Genomic DNA, 21,765 nt, shown 5'->3' with positions numbered 1-21,765 from the left:
AAATATGTTAAATAATACCGGTTCAAGAACTAATCCCTGTGGCACGCCTCTGTTCACTCTCCTCCATTGAGAGAAATGACCATTTAACCCTACTCTGTTTTCTGTCCAATAACCAATTCCTAACCCACGTCAGAACCTTGCCTCCTATCCCATGACTTTATTTTTCTCAGGAGTCTCTCATGAGGAACTATCAAAAGCTTTCTGAAAATCTAGATACATCAACTGGCTCACCTTTATCCACATGTTTATTCACGCCTTCAAAGAAATTAAGCAAATTGGTGAGGCAAGACTTCCCTCAGTTGAACTCATGCTGACTCTGTCCCATTAAACCATGTTTGTCTATGTGTTCTATAATTTTATTCTTTATAATGGTTTCCATTATTTTGCTCGGCACAGACGTCAGGCTTACCAGTCTATAATTTCCCGCATCACTCCAAGAACCCTTTTTAAAAAAATCGGTGTCACATTGGCCACCCTCCAGGTACCATGGACGATTTTAATGACAGGTTACATATTACTAATAGCAGATCAGCAATTTCATGCTTGAGTTCTTTGAGTATCCTTGGTTGTATGTCATCCGGTCCAGGTGATTTACTACTCTTTAATTTGTCGGTTTGGCTCAGTACATCTTCCAGGTTCACCGATATTTCTTTCAATTCCTCCACATCATCACTCCATGCATAAAGATCAACTGCTCTGTATAAGCACTATCCAGATGCAGGCGAGCTTCCTGCATTCACAAAGCATATGAATAGCACTTGTGGACTGTTAATTCAGTTCCTGAATTTTCACCTTCCACTTATTAATTTGGAAGTTTCTCTGTCTCTTTTTCTGTACATCTCTCTTTAGAAAGAAGTTACATCACTGCTGACTATTTCCTATTGAGATACCCTTGTCCATATTACATTCTAGATAATCACTTAAGAGTTTCCGATACACCTGCCTCACTTCTGCTCCATGCAAAAAAGTATTATTTAGGATCTTGTAAGTGACCCGTTGGTTCTCAAAAAATGGGGAAATCCACCCAAGGAGCGTAATCCAATATTGTTAAATTGCCTATGTTAGCCCATGCTAATTGGGATGCAAGAGATTTGTCTACAAAGAGGTAATCGATTTGGGAATAAGTGTCATGAGTATATGAAAAAAATGTATAATCTCATGACCTAGGGTGACATTTCCACCACTAATCCACCACCCCCAATTCTGATGTAAAGCTTCTCGAGGCCCTTGATAATTTTAAGTCATCCTCAGCTGGCCCAATCTAATAGGGGATTCAATGTAACATTAAAATCACCAGATACCCAAAACTGGGACTGGTAAAATGCCTGTTGGTCCACATTAGTGGCATAAACAGTTGCTAAAATATCTTCATTGAAACTAACATATCTCCCTCCCCCCCTCCCTTGAATCTTTCTGCACATGATCCACCTGACATCTGAGTGACCTGTGTAGTAATACGGCCACCCCTCTTTTCTTGGTACCTGCCTGGTCAGATGCAAAATCTTGTTTTGAGTATTAGGCATAATATAACAAGCACTCACATTCCCTTCACAAATGTGTTTCTTGTATAAAGCCACGAGGGCTTGAGGACAACACCTCCATGTAAAAACAGTTGGTGCTTCCTTGGAAAGTTGATAATATTTATTATATTAATATTTATGGTAAAAATCTTGAGAAGCTGTCATTGAATACCAAGTGAAAAGTTGCATTCTTGGCTGAGAGTTAAAAAGAATCAAAAGCAAATTTTCTTGATCAAAGGAATTTTCCATTGTTGCACCTTGTCTCGGGCTGTTTCCGGAGCTGGAACAGGGACTTGTAATGTCGATACTAGGCCCGCTCCATTCAGCGTTTTCCATGCTTTCTTGAGGGTCTAGGTACTGCTATTTTCCCTGCCATCGGGAAGCACAGGGAAAAAGGAAAGGCCCAATGATAGCGGATCTTGTCCTTACACAGAACTTCCAGTATAGGCTTAATCTGCTTTTGCTTTTGTAAAGTGAAGGAAGACATCCTGATAAATAGATGCCTCATTATACTTGAGTGCTGTAGTTTGCCTGGCACACTGCAACAGATGTTTTGTCAGCACACCTTGTGAACTGCACAATGATATCTCACAGATTATTGTTGAGCAGCTGATCCAATGCTCGATGTGTGCGCTCTCTCTTAGACAGTGAGGTATGCTTCTCCTGTCAATAACTGTATGCAGAACGTGCAACTAGGGTCAGAGCATCTTCACTTCACGGAAGCGCAGGTTAAGCCTGTGACCTCGATTTTCTAAATTTCATAATAAAGATCATCATGTTGAGTGGATAATGGTCACATAATTTTTCAAATCCACCAGTGTTTCAGAATGTTCATCAGCTCTAGTTTCCAAGTCCTCTACTCTGCTACCCAATTCTTTGACACTGGCATGCATCATGTCTATTTTATCAAGTACTTCCACACGCATTAACTTGGGATCTTGTTTTAAAGCAAAAAAGTATTTCTTAAAGTTTCTCAGTTGCATCTTAGATCTCTCCATTTCCTGTTGATCCCGTCTAGAAAGAACAAAGTCTGTTTTAGTGCTTAATTCCCACGTCGAGGAAGCATGGTGGGAGGCCGCTCGCAAAATCTTGGTCAATGCTTTAGTTTCAGAGCTTTTGCCTCTGTCTGCCATAAAGGACTTGTGTTGTGGCAATTCTGCAACGATATGATGCAGGATAGAAGGAGGATGATTTGCAATTGCAGCTAAATAGTGCTGGAAAAGCGAGAGATTAAGGGCTGAGCAGCCATTCAGGATGGTGTCATTTCCTTCTCTCAATCTGCATATTCTTCCAGGCACGAGCCTAACGGCATGCATCATATCTCCACAGGTTTGTATCTTCCTCTCTTATTCTATTACCTATGGTTCCACAACACTTTCTTTTCCTGATACTAGCTATCCCAATCTTATTCCCTAATTTCAAAACACTATATATCTCAAGACCACATTGCCCATTTTCTACTTTATCACCTCACCATCCATTTTGTCTTCTACCCTTTCTCAGCTCTCCAGCTTCAAAATTTTCTTCCTTTTATTCAGCCATCTCCAAGTCAGAGGTTCTCAACCCAGTCCTTAGGTCACACCCAGCCAGAGATGTTTACAGGATATTCACAATGAATATGCATGAGACATTTGCATGCACTACCTCCACTGTATGCAAATCTATCATATGCATATTCATGGAAGGTATCCTGAAAACCTGACTAGCTGGGTGTGTCCCAATCATCTTTTTTTTTTTGTTACATTTGTACCCCGCATTTTTCCCACTCATGGCAGGCTCAATGCGGCTTACATGGGGCAATGGAGGGTTAAGTGACTTGCCCAGAGTCACAAGGAGCTGTCTGTGCCTGAAGTGGGAATCGAACTCAGTTCCTCAGTTCCCCAGGACCAAAGTCCACCACCCTAACCACTAGGCCACTCCTCCACCCTATTTAGCACTGCCCTGCTTAACTCAGGTACTTTACCTCCTTTATCCACTGATGTAACTGCTGTTTCTACATTATATGGCATTTGACTGTTTCTCTTCCTTTTTTCCATGATTGTTCCTTTTCTGCCTTCACTGCTTCTACTCTTCTTACTTCTTGCTCTGTGGGATATCCCAGGGTTCTATTCTTTCTCTTCTTCTCCAATACTTTCCTAAGCCCTTTGGCTACTCTAATTAAAAGTTTCAACATTGGTTTCTACTTTTACGACAACAATATTTTACTTATCTTCCCTACATCTCTACTGGACACTGCTATCTGGCTGACAGATCATGTTAGTTCTCAACCCCAAGACTACAGCCTGTTGGATAACTGGGTCTCTGCCACAACCAGCTCTCCCCACTGTTCTGTTTGGGCTAAGCATATCACCAGTTGTTTCCTTCCGTTACTCAGACATTATCACCGACTCCCAACTATCCTTCCAGCTACAGATCTCCCAAGTGATCAAGCAAGATTTTCATGCACTGCAGAAGTTACACACAGTACGTCCCTATCTTGAGTTTTCTATGATGCATACTCATTCATGCTTTTGTAATTTTATGGATGGATTACTTTACACAGGCTGTACTAGCTCTCAGTTAAAACGTCTCCAAACTCTTCACAACTCAGTTGCACAATTCCTCTGTAATGCAAAAAGATGTGATCATATCATAAGCCTTTAAATGTCTCCATTAGCTCCCTCTCTTTTCGTATCTATTGTGAAGATGAGGCTTCTGCTCCCACTCTCCAGCAGGCCTCACTGGCCTGTGGCCTCTGAACAGGACTCCAAACAGTCTCTTCCCAGCACCCTGAGCAATCCAACCTCAAGCTCCTGGGCCCCTTTCACACTCAGGGTGAGCTGGTTCTCAGTATGCAAATTGTATGCAGATTAGCATGTTATCCTTTCACGCTCAGGGTGACCTGGTTCTCCAGAGGCAAAATTAAACAGGTCTTACCAACAGCATATTCAGGCAATTCTTTATTCCAGCCCCTGGGCACAGCTCTTCTAGCTTAAATACTTTATACATTCACATTTCTTTACACTGAGCCTCCCCACATAGATTCATGGGCTCAGCATTAACTTCAATACTTTGGGGACTTCTAACCCCAGGCTTTGCCGCCTGCTTCTCAGTACTGGGACACACAGCCCTACTTCTTCTTTGGACACCCCAGTCCTTCCTTCCTTGGACACCCAGTCCTTTCTTTCTTTAGACTCACAGTCCTTTCTTTGAACACACAGTTCCTCTAAGTACTGAGGCTACACAGTCCAACACTAATGCTTTAGGGACTTCTTACCCCAGCCTGTTTTTCTTCCTTGAGCACCCAGTCCACCACAAGTCCATAGGGTTTAGCCAGTTCTTTCCAGGGGGATTCTCTTTCTTCAGCTACCAGCTCTCCTCTTTTTCCTTTCACCACTCAGGTGGGGTATAAAGTGGTTAATAGCTAAACAGGACCCAGCCCATAACCGCCTGCACCTGTAGCCATCCCAGGACTCTCCCCGGTCCTAGCAACCTCCACATCCTGGCCCCTAATGGCTCCCTCTAGTGGCTCACCTGGACATCCTGGACATTTTTAGGGGAACAGCACCATCTAGTGGCCTGCCCCGGCTAGGACAGCCTCTTATTTATCACACTATTTTATGATTCAGTGTTTAGTTCATAAAGCCTACTACTTAAGCCTCCCTTCATTTCTAGCATCTCTTAAAGTCCCCTACACATCCTCTAGATTGCTTTGATCATCAGATTCACACCACTTGGTATTACCATTTGGAATCCACTAGACAATCCCGATTCTGATAGCTTGACTATGATACTCTCAGTGGACAATTTGGAGGGAGTTTGAATATCCAAGATGGACAATCTTTAGATCTCACTGATCAGACGTTATAATGGGACAGCAGTTTCAAAAAAGTTAAGCCTCCCTCCTACTAGCAGGCTGTCTAGTACATACATTGGAACAATGGCCATGTTTTTGTGGGGGCAGTCAAAACTCTGTCCCAGCTTTGGCTGTGGAGCTGGTTGAGGCTCCTGAGCCCTCTGTCATCTTGAACAAGAGCGAGAAACCAAACCCCATCTTGTCTGGGATGAGCAAGAGGGAGGAGGATACCTACACCTTAGAGTAGTAGGGTATCCACTCTGACATTTCCTGGAAAGGTCAGGCCTGGAGAGGGTTTTAAGAGAGTCATCATGCTGCTTAATCAAGGTAGCAGCTTCCTACATCTTATTTTCAGAGAGATTCACTTCACAGCATGTATCATCATAATTTAGGTCTGAGGCCCAAAGCCAGGAATGTCTCAGCAGCTCTCAATGCTGTATTTAAAAGATAAGTTGCCTGGGAGTAGGGAGGGAGGAAGCTAAAGAGAAAAGTGATAGCTACCTCTATGTTGTGATTACAAGTTGTTCATTTGTTTCCTGATGTATCTTGAACATAGCGTATGAATATTGTATTGTCTGTGATGGGTCATCAATAAAATTGTTTAAAACTAAAAGATAAGTTGCTTGGACAATGAATTTTCTGCACTCTTTCCCTATGTCTACTGAAGGAAAGTGTCAGTGAATTCCACCACACTGTGCACTGTATCTTGCAAGAACATACTCAGTGAGAAGCTATATGGGATGTGAGCACTGCATTCTGGAAATAAACTTCCTCCAAAAGACCCCTATGACTGAGCTTCTCTCCCTAGGGGCACTGAGTAATGGAGTCTTAGAACTTTGGCCCTTTTGAGAGCAGATTCAATGACTGTGAAATGGTGAAAAAGCTGCTGCTTCTTAAATCTAGGAGCTTTCTGAACTATACACACAGATCTGACCTTAACAGGTGATACACAAAAGGAGGTCTCCATATTCACAGAACACTAAAGGACATATGATGAAAATAGGCACTGTTAAAGCTTCTGGGGTGTGTGGGGTGTTCAGGAATTAAAGTGGAATGCAATGTTTCCACTGAGTTCCTCCTCCATCTCTAACTTAATTGGAATGGCATGAGCCATTTTCCTCACAAAAATCAATGAGTCAGTGCTCCTCTGCTGGGGATTTTCTTCTCTCATGACATGGGAAAGGATCAGATGGCTGCCCAGGTGAACCCTCGTCAGAGAATACATCTGGTTTATAGTTGGAATCATAGCAATACTCAATATCCAACTCAGAAAATTATTCCAGAGGCAAAGTCTGGTTCTCTGTCTGCCTTGACTTACTGAAATTGTAATCAAGCCTTTGCCTTAGGTGTCAAGATACCAATGATCTCCTATTAGTCAGTGAAGCTTCTCCCCTGATAGGCTGGAGAATGGGCCTCTGTGTCGATGCCTCCTTTGCAGGCACTATGTAGGCCCTGACGATTGGCTAGACTACCGCCTGTCTTAATAATGCTGAATCTACAGAACTGCATCAAGCAAAGAAGCATTCCTTCCACTCCTCAAACTTCTTCATGAGCTGCTCTTCAAAGGCTGTCATCAACAAAGGCATGGGGAATGCAGTCAGGGCAGCCTCATCCTCACAAGTCATCTGAATATCAGAAACAGGGTCCTGGGATCTTAGAGGTTGTTGCACCCTTCCGATGCCATGGAGGAAGTGTGATCATCTTGGAGATGCACTGAGGACACCAGTGACCTTCACATCATGCTCTGATACATAAACTCCACCTGGCATTTGACATTGCAGTCTCAATGCTGATAAGGAAAAGGACAAAGCTTTCCTCTTCTTTGGAAGGCACTCTGGATCCCAATGCTTCTCCAGCATCTGATGCAGCTCAGAAATCCATGAAGGCCAATTTTATTAAAGTTGATACACCAGCCCTATATGCATAAAGTAGTTTGTGATGTGGAGGAGTGGCCTAAAGGTTAGTGCTGCAGGCTTTGATCCTGGCAACCTGGGTTTGATTCCCACTGCATCTCCTTGTGACTTTGGGCAAGTTACATAACCCTCCATTGCCCCAAGATTGTGAGCCCTCTAGGGCCAGAGAAAGTGCCTGCATGTAATGTGTACAGTGCTGCATACATCTAGTAGCGATATAGAATGTTGCTAGTAGTAGTAGTATAAATCTCTCTTTTGGACATCTGTGAGCACAGTTTACAATGAGAGGTATCATAGTCAAACTCCAGGCACAAGTTATGAATATTCTTTATGGATATGGTCCCGCTGAACCAGGCTAAAGAGGATCCACGTGCGTGGAGAACTCAATAGATCCCAAGGGGCAGCAAACAGAAATAAAAGTAGTAGTAAAAGTGAACCAGGCTTGTCCAAATAACTGGGACCAAACAAATAATTAATAATAAAATCAAAACAGTTTATTAATATTTCCTTAGCTGTTTGCTATCTGGTATTTGCATCACTATTGTATCAGTGCTTACTTCAGTGCCTTACGTTTTGACACAACTGTCTTTTTTAAGACCAACTTTATGTTGCTATTTCAAGCCGTCGGTTTTTCAACCTAAATGTAAGATTAGACCATCAGTCTTTCCTTAAGATATAAGACTCCTGATGCAGGCCGTCAGGCCAAAACACAACGTTGTGTCGAGTCATTTCTAAGGAAATATTAATAAACTGTTTTGATTTTATTATTATTTGTTTGGTCCCAGTTATTTGGACAAGCCTTGTTCACTTTTCCTGCTGAACCAGGTACATTCCCTAAAATACACTTAGGCTGTCTTTTGGGACACGTAGTCTGGAAAAACAGCTGATGCAAAATCAAACAACTTGATGAAAAGTATCCTGGCTGGGAGTCAGAGGCCTGGAAAAGGCCTTAAAAAGAATTGAAAACTTAAATAAAAGGCACCGATGGGGAAAAAAAAATCACCAAATGACAGCAACGTGACTTGAAGAAAACTTACAAACTTAAAAACTGTTCAGAAAAACATAATGACTGCTGTAAGCTCCCATGATGTACATCCAACCGACTCTGCAGAAAGATGAAGACTGACGCAGTACTGCACAACAGTGGTAGGTGGGAAGTGGTGCACACGTGTGGTGAGACCACTCAAAAGCTTCTAGAAACTCTAAGCTGGAATAGTGTTTCTTGCTCCAAGTTCTGTCAGTGAAGTCAGCCATGTTGTATGTATTGCTCTCTCGCCTGTCGTCAGAGCAATATAGACGATTGCTCAACAAGAATAAAAATACACAGCTTTTTATAATTGTGCATTATATTAGCTTCTCATTCAAGCTTAAGCAAAAAAAAAAAAAACCCATTCCTGTCATTGTCAACGCACACACACAATTGGGAACACTCCACAAATCCAGCCACCTCCTGCAGAACATTCAGTGCTCATTTACAGCAGTAGAGTGGTAGCTGAGTGCAGCATGCAAGGTCATGCTACCTGTCGGAGAGAGTCGAACGAGGGGGAAGCGGGGCAACTAGAGGAGCGAAGACTGAGAGACTGCTCCCACTGGTCAAGATAGAAGTGACGAGAAGGTTGTGTCTCAAGCTATAGGAAATAAAATTAAAAGAAATGGAAGTTTAAACAGAAAAAAAATGTATAAAAACCCCATATACAATCAAAATGCTTACCTCTTATGTCACTACTATGGAATCACAGGAATTAAAAATTCCAAAGATCAGTCACTACAAACCCCTTACTGTACTTTTACTTCTATTACCTCAAAATAGAGGTAAGCAGATTATTGGAACTAATAAATTAAGTCCCAAAAATTACAGTTTGCAACACATCATTTTCCAGGTGAGAAAAGTGTCATGACAAGAGAGCTAAGTCTTCAAAATAGGGGCTTAGCTTCAAGTTGTGAGTTTTCTGTTTCAGAAAACTATTAAACAGGATTATTTAAAATGTGTATTATTGTTATACCCAATGCCACTAAGAAATGACCCTTGAATTGAGACCAACACAATCCAAGAAACTAGTCACACCCAAAACCAATATCCTTGTTGTCTCTTCTGTCATCACACCAATATCCTTGTTGTCTCTTCTGTCATAAAATTAATAAAATAAATTGAAGAGGGCTTAAAGGGAAACTGCAACTTGCCCTGAGTCTTAAGATAGTTTGTATGATTATGGCTTAACATTAAATATTCTGGAAAAAATTGGGAATACTCGTGACTGCATGCTAGTCTAGGTGAGATTTAAAGGAAGAAATAGAAAGATTTACAGGAGAACAAAGTAAACAGCAAAAATTACCTCACTGCCACACTAAGCATGGATACAGAAAACTGCCACTATGCCTCCATTCCAACCAGGCAGTAAAATGGGAGTCAGATGAATGTTGGATTCTGACAGCTCAAACCGAGACATACTTGAACAGAAAAACTGAGGTGGACAAGATAGTAGTCACCTTACACCTGACTGGCCTTTGCTCCAACAGAGCAGACAACTGGGATGCCCTCTCCTCAATGTCCAAAGCACTCACAGGCACATGGTCATCAGAACGAATGCCGAGGGCCCTCTGTGGATGAGGCAATGATAAAAATTTGAATAAATCATGAAACAAATAGCATTCAGTAGGAGTTGATCATATTCTTGCATGAAGAGTGATGATACAAAGAGAAAATATGCACAAAAATACATACAGATTACTACAGCTTTCTATTCCCCTGCCCAAGGCTGGACCTTACTATGACACAGCTAACAATATGACTCCTCTATCAATTCCCACTGTGTAACCATAAGTAGTTAGTTTAAAATGATTTAATCAATATTCAGTCCCCAAATCCCGAAATATATTATTGGCTTCCCTCAGTTCACAACTCAAAACTTAACAGCATGTCAATTCATAATCCATTTATCAGCCCATGACACCATAAAAATTAACAGCTAGTTATTAATGTGCACTACCATGTTAATGTGCTAATGCCATTAACATGCGTTATTAATAACTAGGTTCCATTTTACACAATGGGACCTGTGCTAAACAACACACATTAATGATCTTAGACATGTTAGTAGTTCAATTAGCAATCTACCAGCTAGAATTACTTAGTAGGACTTCATACGTGCATTGATTTAATTTCAGAATTTAAGATTAACATTTTTAGCCTTTTATAAGACAAGAGTGCACTATTTAGTCCCCCACAATATGCGTAAGATACAGCTCTGTAATGGAGACAATTGAAAATAGACATGGGTGCTCTTTGCTTGAAAATTCAGGAAGCTGCCATGCAAGCGATGGTGGTTTTCCTAGTGATTTTTTGGTATAATGAGAAATTCTTTCGATTCCAGATTAGACTGAAATTTATCTTCAAAACCAAACAGGAAAGGGACAGTAGCAAGACAAAGAAGCAAAACTGTTTGAACAGCAAAACAGTGAAACAACATGTACACACTAATTGTTTCACTTAAGCTCAAATCACCAGAAAAAAAAGCTCACACCACACATGTTATTACTTAATTCTGTGGAATCACTGAGCAGATGAGGAAAGTTACTAAAAATACAAAGGAAAAACCAGTGCATCCTCGGGTGTGTTTAGTAAGAATCCATGCCACACAATCATGCTGGTTTTACCCTTTTATCTTCTTGGTAGATGCCAGCAGACTCGTATGTCTGTAGGCAGCACAAAAAAAAAAAAAAAGAGACGACTTACTACTACTGAGAAAAATTCTGATAAATGTTATTTTACGTGCTTCTTTACTGCTTAGTCTACATAGAAGTGACTAACAAAAACACTCATGCTTGTTCGTAGAAACAGTCTGAGAAATGGAACTCTATATGAACAGAGTAGAAACATTCTCTAGTCAGGGTATAGGCTAAACTTTTATAAACAAAAATTTCCAGGTACACAAAAGGATGATTGAAAGACAGGTATCTATTGTTCCATCAAAAAGTAAAAGTTAAAAGAGGAAAAAAACTAATCACAAAAAAAAACAGAATGAGAATGAGGTTTGTGTTTATATTCACAATCTGTCAAAGTGAGATTACTACTACTACTTATTTCTATAGCGCTACTAGACGTACGCAGCGCTGTACACTTGAACATGAAGACAGTCCTTGCTTGACACAGCTTACAATCTAATTAGGACAGACAAACAGGACAAATAAGAGATAAGGGAATATTAAAGTGAGGATGATAAAATAAGGGTTCTGAACAAGTGAATAAGGGTTAGGAGTTAAAAGCAACATCAAAAAGGTGGGCTTTTAGCTTAGATTTTAAGATGGCCAGAGATGGAGCTTGACGTACCAGCTCAGGAAGTCTATTCCAGGCATATGGTGCAGCAAGATAAAAGGAACGGAGTCTGGACTTAGCGGTGGAGGAGAAGGGTGCAGATAAGAGAGATTTACCCAGTGAACGGAGTTCCAGGGGAGGAGTGTAGGGAGAGATGAGAGTGGAGAGGTACTGAGGAGCTGCAGAGTGAATGCACTTATAAGTCAATAAGAGGAGTTTGAACTGTATGCGGAAATGGATAGGGAGTCAGTGAAGTGACTTGAGGAGAGAGCTAATATGAGCATAGCGACATTGGCAGAATATTAGTCGTGCAGCAGAATTTTGAACACATTGAAGAGGAGAGAGATGGCTAAGTGGGAGATCTGTGAGAAGCAGGTTGCAATAGTCTAAGCGAGAGGTGATAAGTGTGGATGAGGGTTCTGGTGGTGTGCTCAGAAAGGAAAGGGCGAATTTTGGTGATATTATAGAGAAAGAAATGACAGGTTTTAGCAGTCTGCTGAATATGTGCAGAGAAGGAAGGGAAGAGTTGAAGATGACTCCAAGGTTATGAGCTGATGAGACAGGAAGGATGAGAGTGTTATCCACAGAAACAGAGAATGGGGGAAGAGGAGAGGTTGGGTTAGGTGGAAAGATAAGAAGCTCAGTCTTGGTCATGTTTAGTTTCAGATGGCGGTGAGACATCCAGGCAGCAATGTCAGACAGGCAGGCTGATACTTTGGCCTGGATTCCTGCTGAGATTTCTGGTGTGGAGAGGTAGATCTGGGGGGGAGTCAGCGTAAAGATGATACTGAAAACCATGGGATAAGATCAGAGAACCAAGGGAAGAAGTATAGATGGGGAAAAGAAGAGGTCCCAGGACAGATCCCTAAGGTACACCAACTGACAGTGGGATAGAAGTAGAGGAGGATCCACCAGAGTATACACTAAAAGTACGCTGGGAGAGAAAAGAAGAAAACCAGGAAAGAACAGAGCCCTGAAATCCAAGTGAGGACAGCGTATCAAGGAGTAGGCTGTGATCAACAGTGTCAAAAGCAGCAGATAGATTGAGAAGGATGAGGATAGAATAGAGACCTTTGGATCTGGCAAGGATCAGATCATTGGAGACTTTAGCAAGCGCTGTTTCGGTTGAATGAAGGGGGCGAAAGCCAGATTGAAGTGGATCAAGAATAGCTTGAGATGAAAGAAAGTCAAGGCAACGACGGTGAACAACACGTTCAAGTATCTTGGATAGGAAAGAGAGGAGGGAAATGGGACGATAGTTGGAAGGACAGGTAGGGTCCAATGAAGGTTTTTTTAAGGAGTGGTGTGACTACGGCATGTTTGAAGGCATCAGGAATAGTCGCAGTGGAAAGTGAAAGATTGAGGATATGACAGATAAAAGGGATGACAGTAGGAGAGATAGTGTTAAGTAGATGGGTGGGAATAGGATCAGAGGAACAGGTAGTTAGTTTCGAGGAGGAAAGAAGATGTGTAGTTTCCTCTTCAGTGATTTCAGAAAAGGAAGAAAAGGAGACAAGGGTTGGAGGGTTAAGAGAATGGACTAAGGGAAGGAGAGGTGGAGGTGACCTGGTTGAGAATTAAAGTTTAATCTTGTGAACCTTATCATGAAAGTACACTGCCAGAGTCTGGGGACTCTGATTACGTACAAAAACCCTGACAATGTAAGTGCTATTTATATTTAACACCAGAGACAATCTAAGATATATGCTGCGGCCACAAAAGAGACCCAGAAAATGTGCTAAAAAATGTTGGAAATACCAGACTCTGAGGCATGGTAAAATGTAGCAAAATGTAATAAAAGTCTTAGCAACAATAGGTACTTCCAGAAACATAGAGCCCACAGATGGCTTCACCCCTCTTCACATTATGTTAGTGAACTACTGTGCATAGAAAACAGCCAGAAAGAAAAGCGAAATTAATAAGCAGCAACTACAGCTATTGTCATGCACACAGGCTAGTCAAGAAACCTGAAAAAGAAGTAATCAGTTTAAAATAAAATAAACGATGTGATTGTTTTGAAAAAGTCAATTTAGGACCTGACCTTACCTAAAAAGCTGGTGACAGAGGGAGTTATTTATACAGTCTTAATAAACATTGGAAAGTTCTCATGCTGCAGGATGAAGATATACCAAATCAGTCTTTGGGTAAACTTTAAGCAATGCTACAAGTTTCGAGAGATGCTACAGGCTCTCTCTGTTGGCAATGTTTTATTTTCCAAGTCTAAAGAGAGCAGCTGTGTGCACTAGAATCATAAAACATTTTTTTATTCATTTTTTTGTGTACACCCCTGGTCTTGGGGAAAAAAAACATATAGGCTCTGTTTCCTTGGTTGAACAGTGGAGATGACACAGAGGGATAATATCAAATGGTAAAACTGTGGTGGAGACAAAAATTAATTGAAAGTATGCATATTTATGTGTTATTCTGGTCTGAGAATGCTGCTGTGTAGTGCTTTTCACCTTCCACCCTACACTACCTTCCAAGCACACACTGGGTTTCCATCCTTGCTGGGGTAGGTAAACCACCCAGACATCTATTTGATGGATGGGATAGAAAATTTTTAATAAACTTGAAACTTGTAGCATGCTGAAAGTTCTGGAATTTGTTGTTGGAGCATATTACATTGCTTTGCAGTCTAAACATTACCAATGGGCCCTCTATGTTGCTTCTTGCATTCTGGAGTTGAGGATAATTTTGTGCTTGTTGAAGGTTGAGAGAATAATCTGACCAGTCTTTAGCACTGAGAAGGATAACATGAGAAGTAAATTTAAATAGGTGAAAAAAAAATTTAAACAAGGGACAAGGGTTGTCTTGGCTGATAACGGGTGGCGCTCTGAGGGGTCCTTTTACTAAAGGGTTACCACATGGCAACCTGGAACTATCGCAGGTCCAACCCCAGTGCGTGTGCCATTTCCAGTGCTAGTGGAAATAATTTTTAAAAATATATCCGCAGGGGGTTACTTAGTGGCAATCGGGCAGCGTCGCATGCTGCCCAGTTACCACCAGGTTAGCGTGGGAGCCCTTACTGCCACCTCAATGGGTAGCGGTAAGTGCTACCCTCTGAAATGGTCATGCAGCAAGTGCAAACTTACCTGCACGGTCATTTCTTTTTTCAGCCATTTGACCCGCTGCAGTAAAAGGTGGCCTGGTGCACGACAAAAATAGCCACCGCCAATAGCGCAGGGCTTTTACCACAGCTTAATAAAAGGGCCTCTGAATGAACTGAGCATTCACAACCACTTTGATTTAACTTATTGGTATTTAATTGCCTTTCGTCATGAAGATAACAAAGTGATATAAAAAAATCTAAAAACAGTAAAGATATGAAAGCAACGCCAAAATTATTTATAGGACAGAAGAAAAATACTTTGTGTGGTAATGGTGGGTCAAAAGGGGAGTGGGGGTACTATAGTAGGTCCAAACTTTTGATAGCATAGGATTAAAGCACAAAGTTTGATGAAGAAGACAGAAATAGATACCCTGGCTGCAAATATAGAAATTACACACAAATACCAGTCACTAAGGATTGATGGTCCAAGGTTTAAGTTGACTTAAAAAAAAATAAAATAAAAGATTGTCCCCTCCCTAAGACAACAGCATTTTCTTGGGGCGGGGAAGGGGGATGGGACCGATAGCCAGTTATCCCCCGTTTTGTTTTTTGTTTTATTAACTGCTAGCAGCAAAAGGAGGACTGCAGAAGAACTTACGGATGTAGTATAATTGTGTGCTGTGCTGGGGCATTATACCTACACTAGATGACTAAAAATGAGAGCTTCTATACATGAATAAATACATCATTTTTATTAGACATATGTTTATGTTTGTGTATATCTGTATTTATTTGGTATTTGTATCCCGCATTATCCGAATACAATTAATCAGCTCTATGTGGCTTACATAAGTAATAAACAGTACCAGTTATTAAAGTTTATAAGAGTTAAAGGAACATTCTTGAAAAAGTAGCGGTGAGGAGAAAGATCTTGGATGTAACCGATTTCAACATCTAGTGAAGGAATTTATAAAATACCTATATACACACATACATACCTTTGCATTCCATTCTATCACTTATTTTTAAGAATAAAGACACCTATAGCTAGCCAGGTTTGTTTAAAGCTCTTTTGTTTTTGTGACTGTGTTTTATTCGCAAGTAGTCCTTGATAGAACAGAAGAGTTTAAGGGGTTTTTTACTAAGCTGCGGTAGAAATCAGCTGGGGGTAAATGCCGAAACAATCATAGGAATATAATGGGCGTCTCGGCATTTCCCACCAGCTGATTTCTACACTGGCTTAGTAAAAGACCCCCTTACTGTATAAGGCATAGTTCTGATGTGAGCATAATGGACAAGTTATGGTAGAGGTGAAAAACTAAAGTAGATTTTATATAAGGTTGAATGTTGGGATTGCTCCAAGAGCTCATAGGTCTGAAGTACTCCTGCCATCCATTTGTAGTATTCATATTTTTAAATTTTAAAACGCCAAATTGCATCTGCAGCTTGCCATCAATTCCCTGTGTTGGCCAGCAAGGTAATGCCTGTACTGAGGACCTCTTAACCTCTTCCTCCTACGTGCTTATGTGTATACCAGGGGCGTATCTGAAAGTCGGCGGTAGCGGGGGCTGAAGCCAGAGTGAGGGGGCACATTATAGCCCCCCCCCCAGCCGCCGCTGCCATTTCCGACCCCCCCCCCCGCCGCCGTGGGTACCTTTGCTGATGGGGGACCCCAACCCCCACCAGCCGAAGTCCGCTTCCTCCTGCCACTGCGAGGTTTTTTACGTTAATCGGGATTCGTCCTCCGTCACTCTGTGCTGCTGTTCAAAGAAGCTGCTAGCTGAATGCAGTTTCGGATTGAGTCTGACGTCGCTGCTGCACGTTGTACGTGCAGGACGTCAGACTCATGTACAACGTGCAGCAGCAACGTCAGACTCAGTCCGAAACTGCATTCAGCTAGCAGCTTCTTTGAACAGCAGCACAGAGTGACGGAGGACGAATCCCGATGAAGAACTTAAAAAAACTCGCAGCGGCAGGAGGAAGCGGACCTCGGCTGGTGGGGGTTGGGGTCCCCCACCAGCAAAGGTACCCATGGCAGCAGTAGGGGGGTCCAGGGCGAAATCTGCGGGGGCCCAGGCCCCTGTGGCCCCACGCAGATACGCCCCTGGTGTATACACACAGATTATAGATAGATATATAATTTATTTCTTTTTCTAAGCATCATGGCTTAATATTATGGGGTAGGAGTGCTAAGGCCAAGGAGAATTGGATTGGATGTCTGATTGATCTCTGTTCTATCTGATTTTGTATTTCTTTTCCCAACTTTAATTTTAGTTCTACGCCGTTTTGAATTGTGTGCTCAGCAAAGGTGGTTAAGAAAATACTAAAAAACCATAAACCACCATAAATATCTTGTATCTGCAGCTTAACTGAGGGAGAAAACGAACAGAATGATTCCCTCTCCTGTGCATGATGCAATACTGTTACTGAAATTGGTGGATTTAGACCTGTAGTAACAATTCTCTTAAACCTATGGCTTACTAGCTGTCCAGTTTATCTTGTTGGGTAAGATCATGCATGGAATGAGGTTTAATCTTGTGTCCTTTGTGGGGTTTTTTTTTTAATTTGTATTGTTCAGAACCTGCAGATGAACTGAACCTTCTCACTATATTATGTTACAGAATAAATTGTGTGTCTTTAAGGGACTAGGAGCAAACTACTTTTTTCCCTTTTAAACAGATATGAAATGACAAATTAAATTGTCATCCCTCTATTTAGGGTCCAGTTTGTTTTAATTGCAAAAGAATTCCAAATATGACTCCAACGGTAAAACTTACCAGAGCATACTGATGATGTCTGTGCTAACAAATACAGGCACCAGGAAAAAACTGCACAAAATATGTCTAAGATTCTCTACAAATTTTTGCCAGAGACAGGAAAGCAGTAGGACTAAAGGACATGAATTGAGGTTGCAGGCTGAAAGACTAAGGAGTAACATCATCTGAAGCCGTCTTGCCATATATGGGTCACAGGCTGTACAAGTCTGCCTGGCACCGGCCTTAGTTCTTCACAGCTAGAGTTGCCATAGCACCAGTCGACACATTAACACGTGCATCATTTAAGTTTTGCTTTTTATACCATCCATTTTCAAATCAAAATATCATCTGTGTTCATCCCAAACCTTTTTGAATTCCATCACCATTTTTGTCTGCACCACCTCTCTTGGGAGGGCATTCCAGGCATCGACTATCCCTTACTGTGAATAACAAATTTCTTGACATTACTCCTAATTCTACCACCCTACAACCCCAATTTATGGCTTCTAGTTTTGTTTCCCCTTCTCTTGAAAAAAATGTTTCTGTATTAATACTTTTCTAGTATCTAAACATCATATCTCTCCTACCTCTCCTTTCCTCTAGGACATACATATTCAGGTCTTCCAGTCTATTTGCATACATCTTTTGGTGCAAGTCCCATATCATTTTTGTCACCTTCCTCTGCACTACTTAAAATCTCTATACCCTTATCAAGATACAGCCTCCAAAAATGAACATAATACCCCAGGTGGGGCCTCACCAATGACTTGCACAGGAGCATCAACACCTCTTTTCTTCTCCTGGTTATGCTTCTCTCTATGCAGCCTAGCATCCGTCTGGCTACAGCCATTGCCTTGTTGCATTGTTTTGTTGCCTTCATCATCCCAAGGTCCCTTTCCTTGTCTGGGTACATCAACCTCACACCTCCTAGCAAGGTTCCCTTGGATTTCTACTCCTCAAGTACATCACTCCACTTCATTGCATTAAATTTTAAGTACCAAACATTAGACCATTCTTCTAACCTTTGCAGATTCCTTTTCATGTTGTCCACCATTACAAATCTTGGTATCATCTGCAAAAAGGCAAACCTTACCTTCTAACCCTTTGGCAATGTCACTCACAAATATATTGAATGGCATCGGCCCCCAGCACTGATCCTTGAGGCACTCCACTACTCACCTTTCCTTTCTCCAGAGTGAACTCCCATTAACTACCACCCTCTGGCATCTGCCAACCGTTTCTAATCTAGTTCAGTACTTTGGATCCTAACCTCAGTCTGTCGATTTTGAGGGCCTTCTATGAGGAACCATGTCAAAGGCTTTGCTGAAATCCAAATATTTTAGAATTGGATCGAGGACATGCAGTAGATGTGAATAAATCATACATATAAAACAGGGATTTGGTACTTCATAATTACTGACGAAGTAGTTTGCCAGAAATCAAATCCATGATTTACAAGAGATTGGACTCTCTCAGGTTTTCACTGAAATCTTGTTAAAAAGACTTTCTAGTTATTCATGCAGTTTCAGCTTCTCAAACTCATCTCTCTCCCACTTGCACTATTTTTGCTCACAGCTGAGTAAGGAACATCACCAGGAAAAATGTAAACACAAAGCACAACACAAATGTGGGAAATGCAGATGAAGTATTTTTAAAGAAAAATAGGGACAGAAGAGAAAGGGGAGGTTGAAATCAGTTTTATAAAGTGTGCCTTGCAGCCAGCAGTCTGTATTTTAAATCCAATATGGGTAACCAAAGGAAGTGATTTATTCTCTTCTGAACCTATAGTACCTGAGCAGAGTGTTGCTGTCTTATACTGTGAGCTTGTATAGCAGTTAGTCAGCCAATGACTCAATGCAACTGTTCTTAGTAAAGAACACCCTAGGCATGCCAATATATACAGTTCAGCCATATATAGATTTGAGATTAGTTATGTGAACTTTAACTTTCGGTAGAAACTAATAGGGATGAAGACATAGATTGCTTGTGCATCTGTCCTGTATATCACCATTGACAATCATTACATTCATGGAGAGCAATTACTGGCAGTTCCAAAAAAAGGTAACCTTCACCTACACTCTTCCTTCAGTGTGTATAAGTCTCATTTTAATAACTGCCTCAGGGACTGGAAAACATTTGTTTGCCCTTCTGGGGTTGAGTTAAATGTTTTCAATACTGCCTCATGGACCATTTTCTTTGGAAACTAATTGGTATCTGTGCTGAGTTCCCTTTATGTATAAATATGAGAGCTTAAATTTAGATGTACTGGAGTTTACAGTCCACAATGCAAATGATTTTGATGAATGTCCTCCCAATGAGGAGTCCAGAAAAGTCTTTTTCTCTTAAAGGTTACCAGCTAATACAAAGGGAAGACAATCACTGCAATCTAGCCCCTTGTTCAAGCAAGGCAAGAAAAGTCTTAATACATGCAGAGTAAGTCACCTGCTGGCTAGGATACAGCAAACTGGATGACCCAGAAGATAACATGATCACCTTTTTAGGGCAGGTCCGACAACGTGCCTGATCTCTGGGCTTCATTTAATAAAAAAAGGAAAATTAAATATATACAATAATAAAGTCTTAGCAATCATACTGCTTCTATAGGACCAGTAGCAATATTAAAAAGAGATTATAGAGATTAATGTAAAAGCTCTGTCCAGATACCCTTCTTCCATTGAGGTATGAGACAGAGACAATTCCCTCTGCCCTCCAGTGCAGAAAATATAAACTAACTCAACAATATGTACCATATAACCATAAGTAGATGGTTCTAATTAGAGTCAGAACAGCAAAGCTGCAAAGGCACAAACCTTCCATTTCATGTTCTAGACAGCCACAGAAAGCTAGTGAAGAAATTATACTTCTTAAACACAACAGACGTTCAGTTACAGCACATGAAGGACCCCAGTCTCTCTTCCAACACACATTATTATTCACCTCTCTGTACTAATATAGGAAGAGAAGTACTTTGATAGGGGCTGAAAGAAAAGATGGAGGAAGCAATTAACACCTGTAATGGACACACCAGCATAGTCTTTATTAAAACAGACAACTGGTTACAGTAGTTCCCAGTTAAGAATAATACAGATATTTTAATCGATACAATGAAGGCACAAAAACTTAGCACCAAGAATCTATTAACACTAAGGACAGCATAACAGAGAAACAAAGGGATCAAAGGCATTTATCCGATTAGCTGGTGCTGCTAACTGGATAAGTGCCAGTGAGAAGGATATCCAGCTGCACTAACCAGATAGTACCACTGAGAAGTCCTCTGTTTTGGACAAGTTTGTGTGCACTGCTGGAATGTATCCAGTTAGCAGCCATAGACAAGCCACTAAATGGATAACAGGCTGGACAAAGTTAGGAAAGCAAAAAAGTTATTCTATCTGGCTGGCTATCCAGTCAGTGGTTTGAATATTGCTGCTTACTGCATTGCACCGCTGGTGTATGCCAAAACCAGATATTCACCGCTGACCAGTATATCCAGATACCAGTTTTGAATATCTGGTGTAATTTTAACTGCAGAAATCAGCATTTTAAAAATCTGGGACTGCCAAGGGCTGAATATTGGTCCCAAAGATTTTATTCCTTCTCTTCCCATAGTTGGGCTACCAAAGTTTTTAATGAACACGTTAAAACAAATATTGATGAAATATTGTTTAAAATTTAGTATACCTCTTGTTTTCTGAGAAGCACATCAAAATGGTTTACAATATTAAAAACAGGCCAAGGCACATTAAAAGAAATAGAAATCCATTTAAAATAGGCAAGACAGCCAATCACAAACATGCTGTATTACTATACATGCAGCCCTTTGGTTGTGCATCCATTTTGTTTGTTGGTGGAAAAGGGCTGAGCATAACCACCTCTCTGTTGAAGTAAATAATTTAAATTACAATTTCAGAGATGAAGCTATAACTTAGCTTTCTGTCCGCAGGGTCGTATAGACTACTTACCTAAATTATGCTTCTGGTTTTTTGACAGTTTTTATAAAGCAATTTTACACAAACACTTGGAAGTCAAACTGGTGAAATACAACATTCTGTGGAGATTAATCATGGATTAACCTATCAGATTGCTTGGAATCAGGTCAACATTCTCTTAATCTGACTACAAATTACAATAACGTCTGGTCAAGAAGAAACTTACAAAGACTACTGTGCGCATTAGCTGGTAATGAAACAGTCACCTTGAAGAGAAAATTGGCAAGTATGTAGACATTAGGAGTGACGAGTATATATGTCTACTTCTCCTCCAGCTATTGCTATTTTAATTTTTACCTGTTTCCACTGAGGTACATGGGCAAGACGACCTTGCTCTCGCTGTCTGAAGGAAGGCCTGTTCAGGATGCATTCCTGATAAGGTAGGAGAGGCCAG

The 21,765-nt window shown here is 41.0% G+C and overlaps 1 protein-coding gene across 2 annotated transcripts in view; it reads right to left on the bottom strand.

The window, feature by feature from the left end:
- MICAL3 (microtubule associated monooxygenase, calponin and LIM domain containing 3) overlaps window positions 1-21,765 on the bottom strand; it is a 441,368-nt gene that overhangs the window by 252,075 nt on the left and 167,528 nt on the right. Inside the window, exons 20-24 of one of the 2 annotated variants that reach the window (XM_030213784.1) lie at window positions 21,669-21,743; window positions 19,828-19,917; window positions 10,923-10,961; window positions 9,756-9,866; window positions 8,789-8,896 (exon numbers count right to left, since the gene is read on the bottom strand). The exons of the other annotated variant lie outside the window; for it this stretch is intronic. Of the exons in view, the coding sequence (XP_030069644.1) occupies window positions 8,789-8,896; window positions 9,756-9,866; window positions 10,923-10,961; window positions 19,828-19,917; window positions 21,669-21,743 (423 nt within the window). The remainder of the gene's footprint in view (window positions 1-8,788; window positions 8,897-9,755; window positions 9,867-10,922; window positions 10,962-19,827; window positions 19,918-21,668; window positions 21,744-21,765) is intronic. 2 annotated transcript variants of the gene reach the window in all.

Source organism: Microcaecilia unicolor, chromosome 9 (genome assembly GCF_901765095.1).
Source record: "Microcaecilia unicolor chromosome 9, aMicUni1.1, whole genome shotgun sequence".
Taxonomy (NCBI): Eukaryota; Metazoa; Chordata; class Amphibia; order Gymnophiona; family Siphonopidae; genus Microcaecilia; species Microcaecilia unicolor.
The sequence above is the reverse complement of the archived record's forward strand: the minus strand, read 5'-3'. Positions and strand labels throughout refer to the sequence as shown.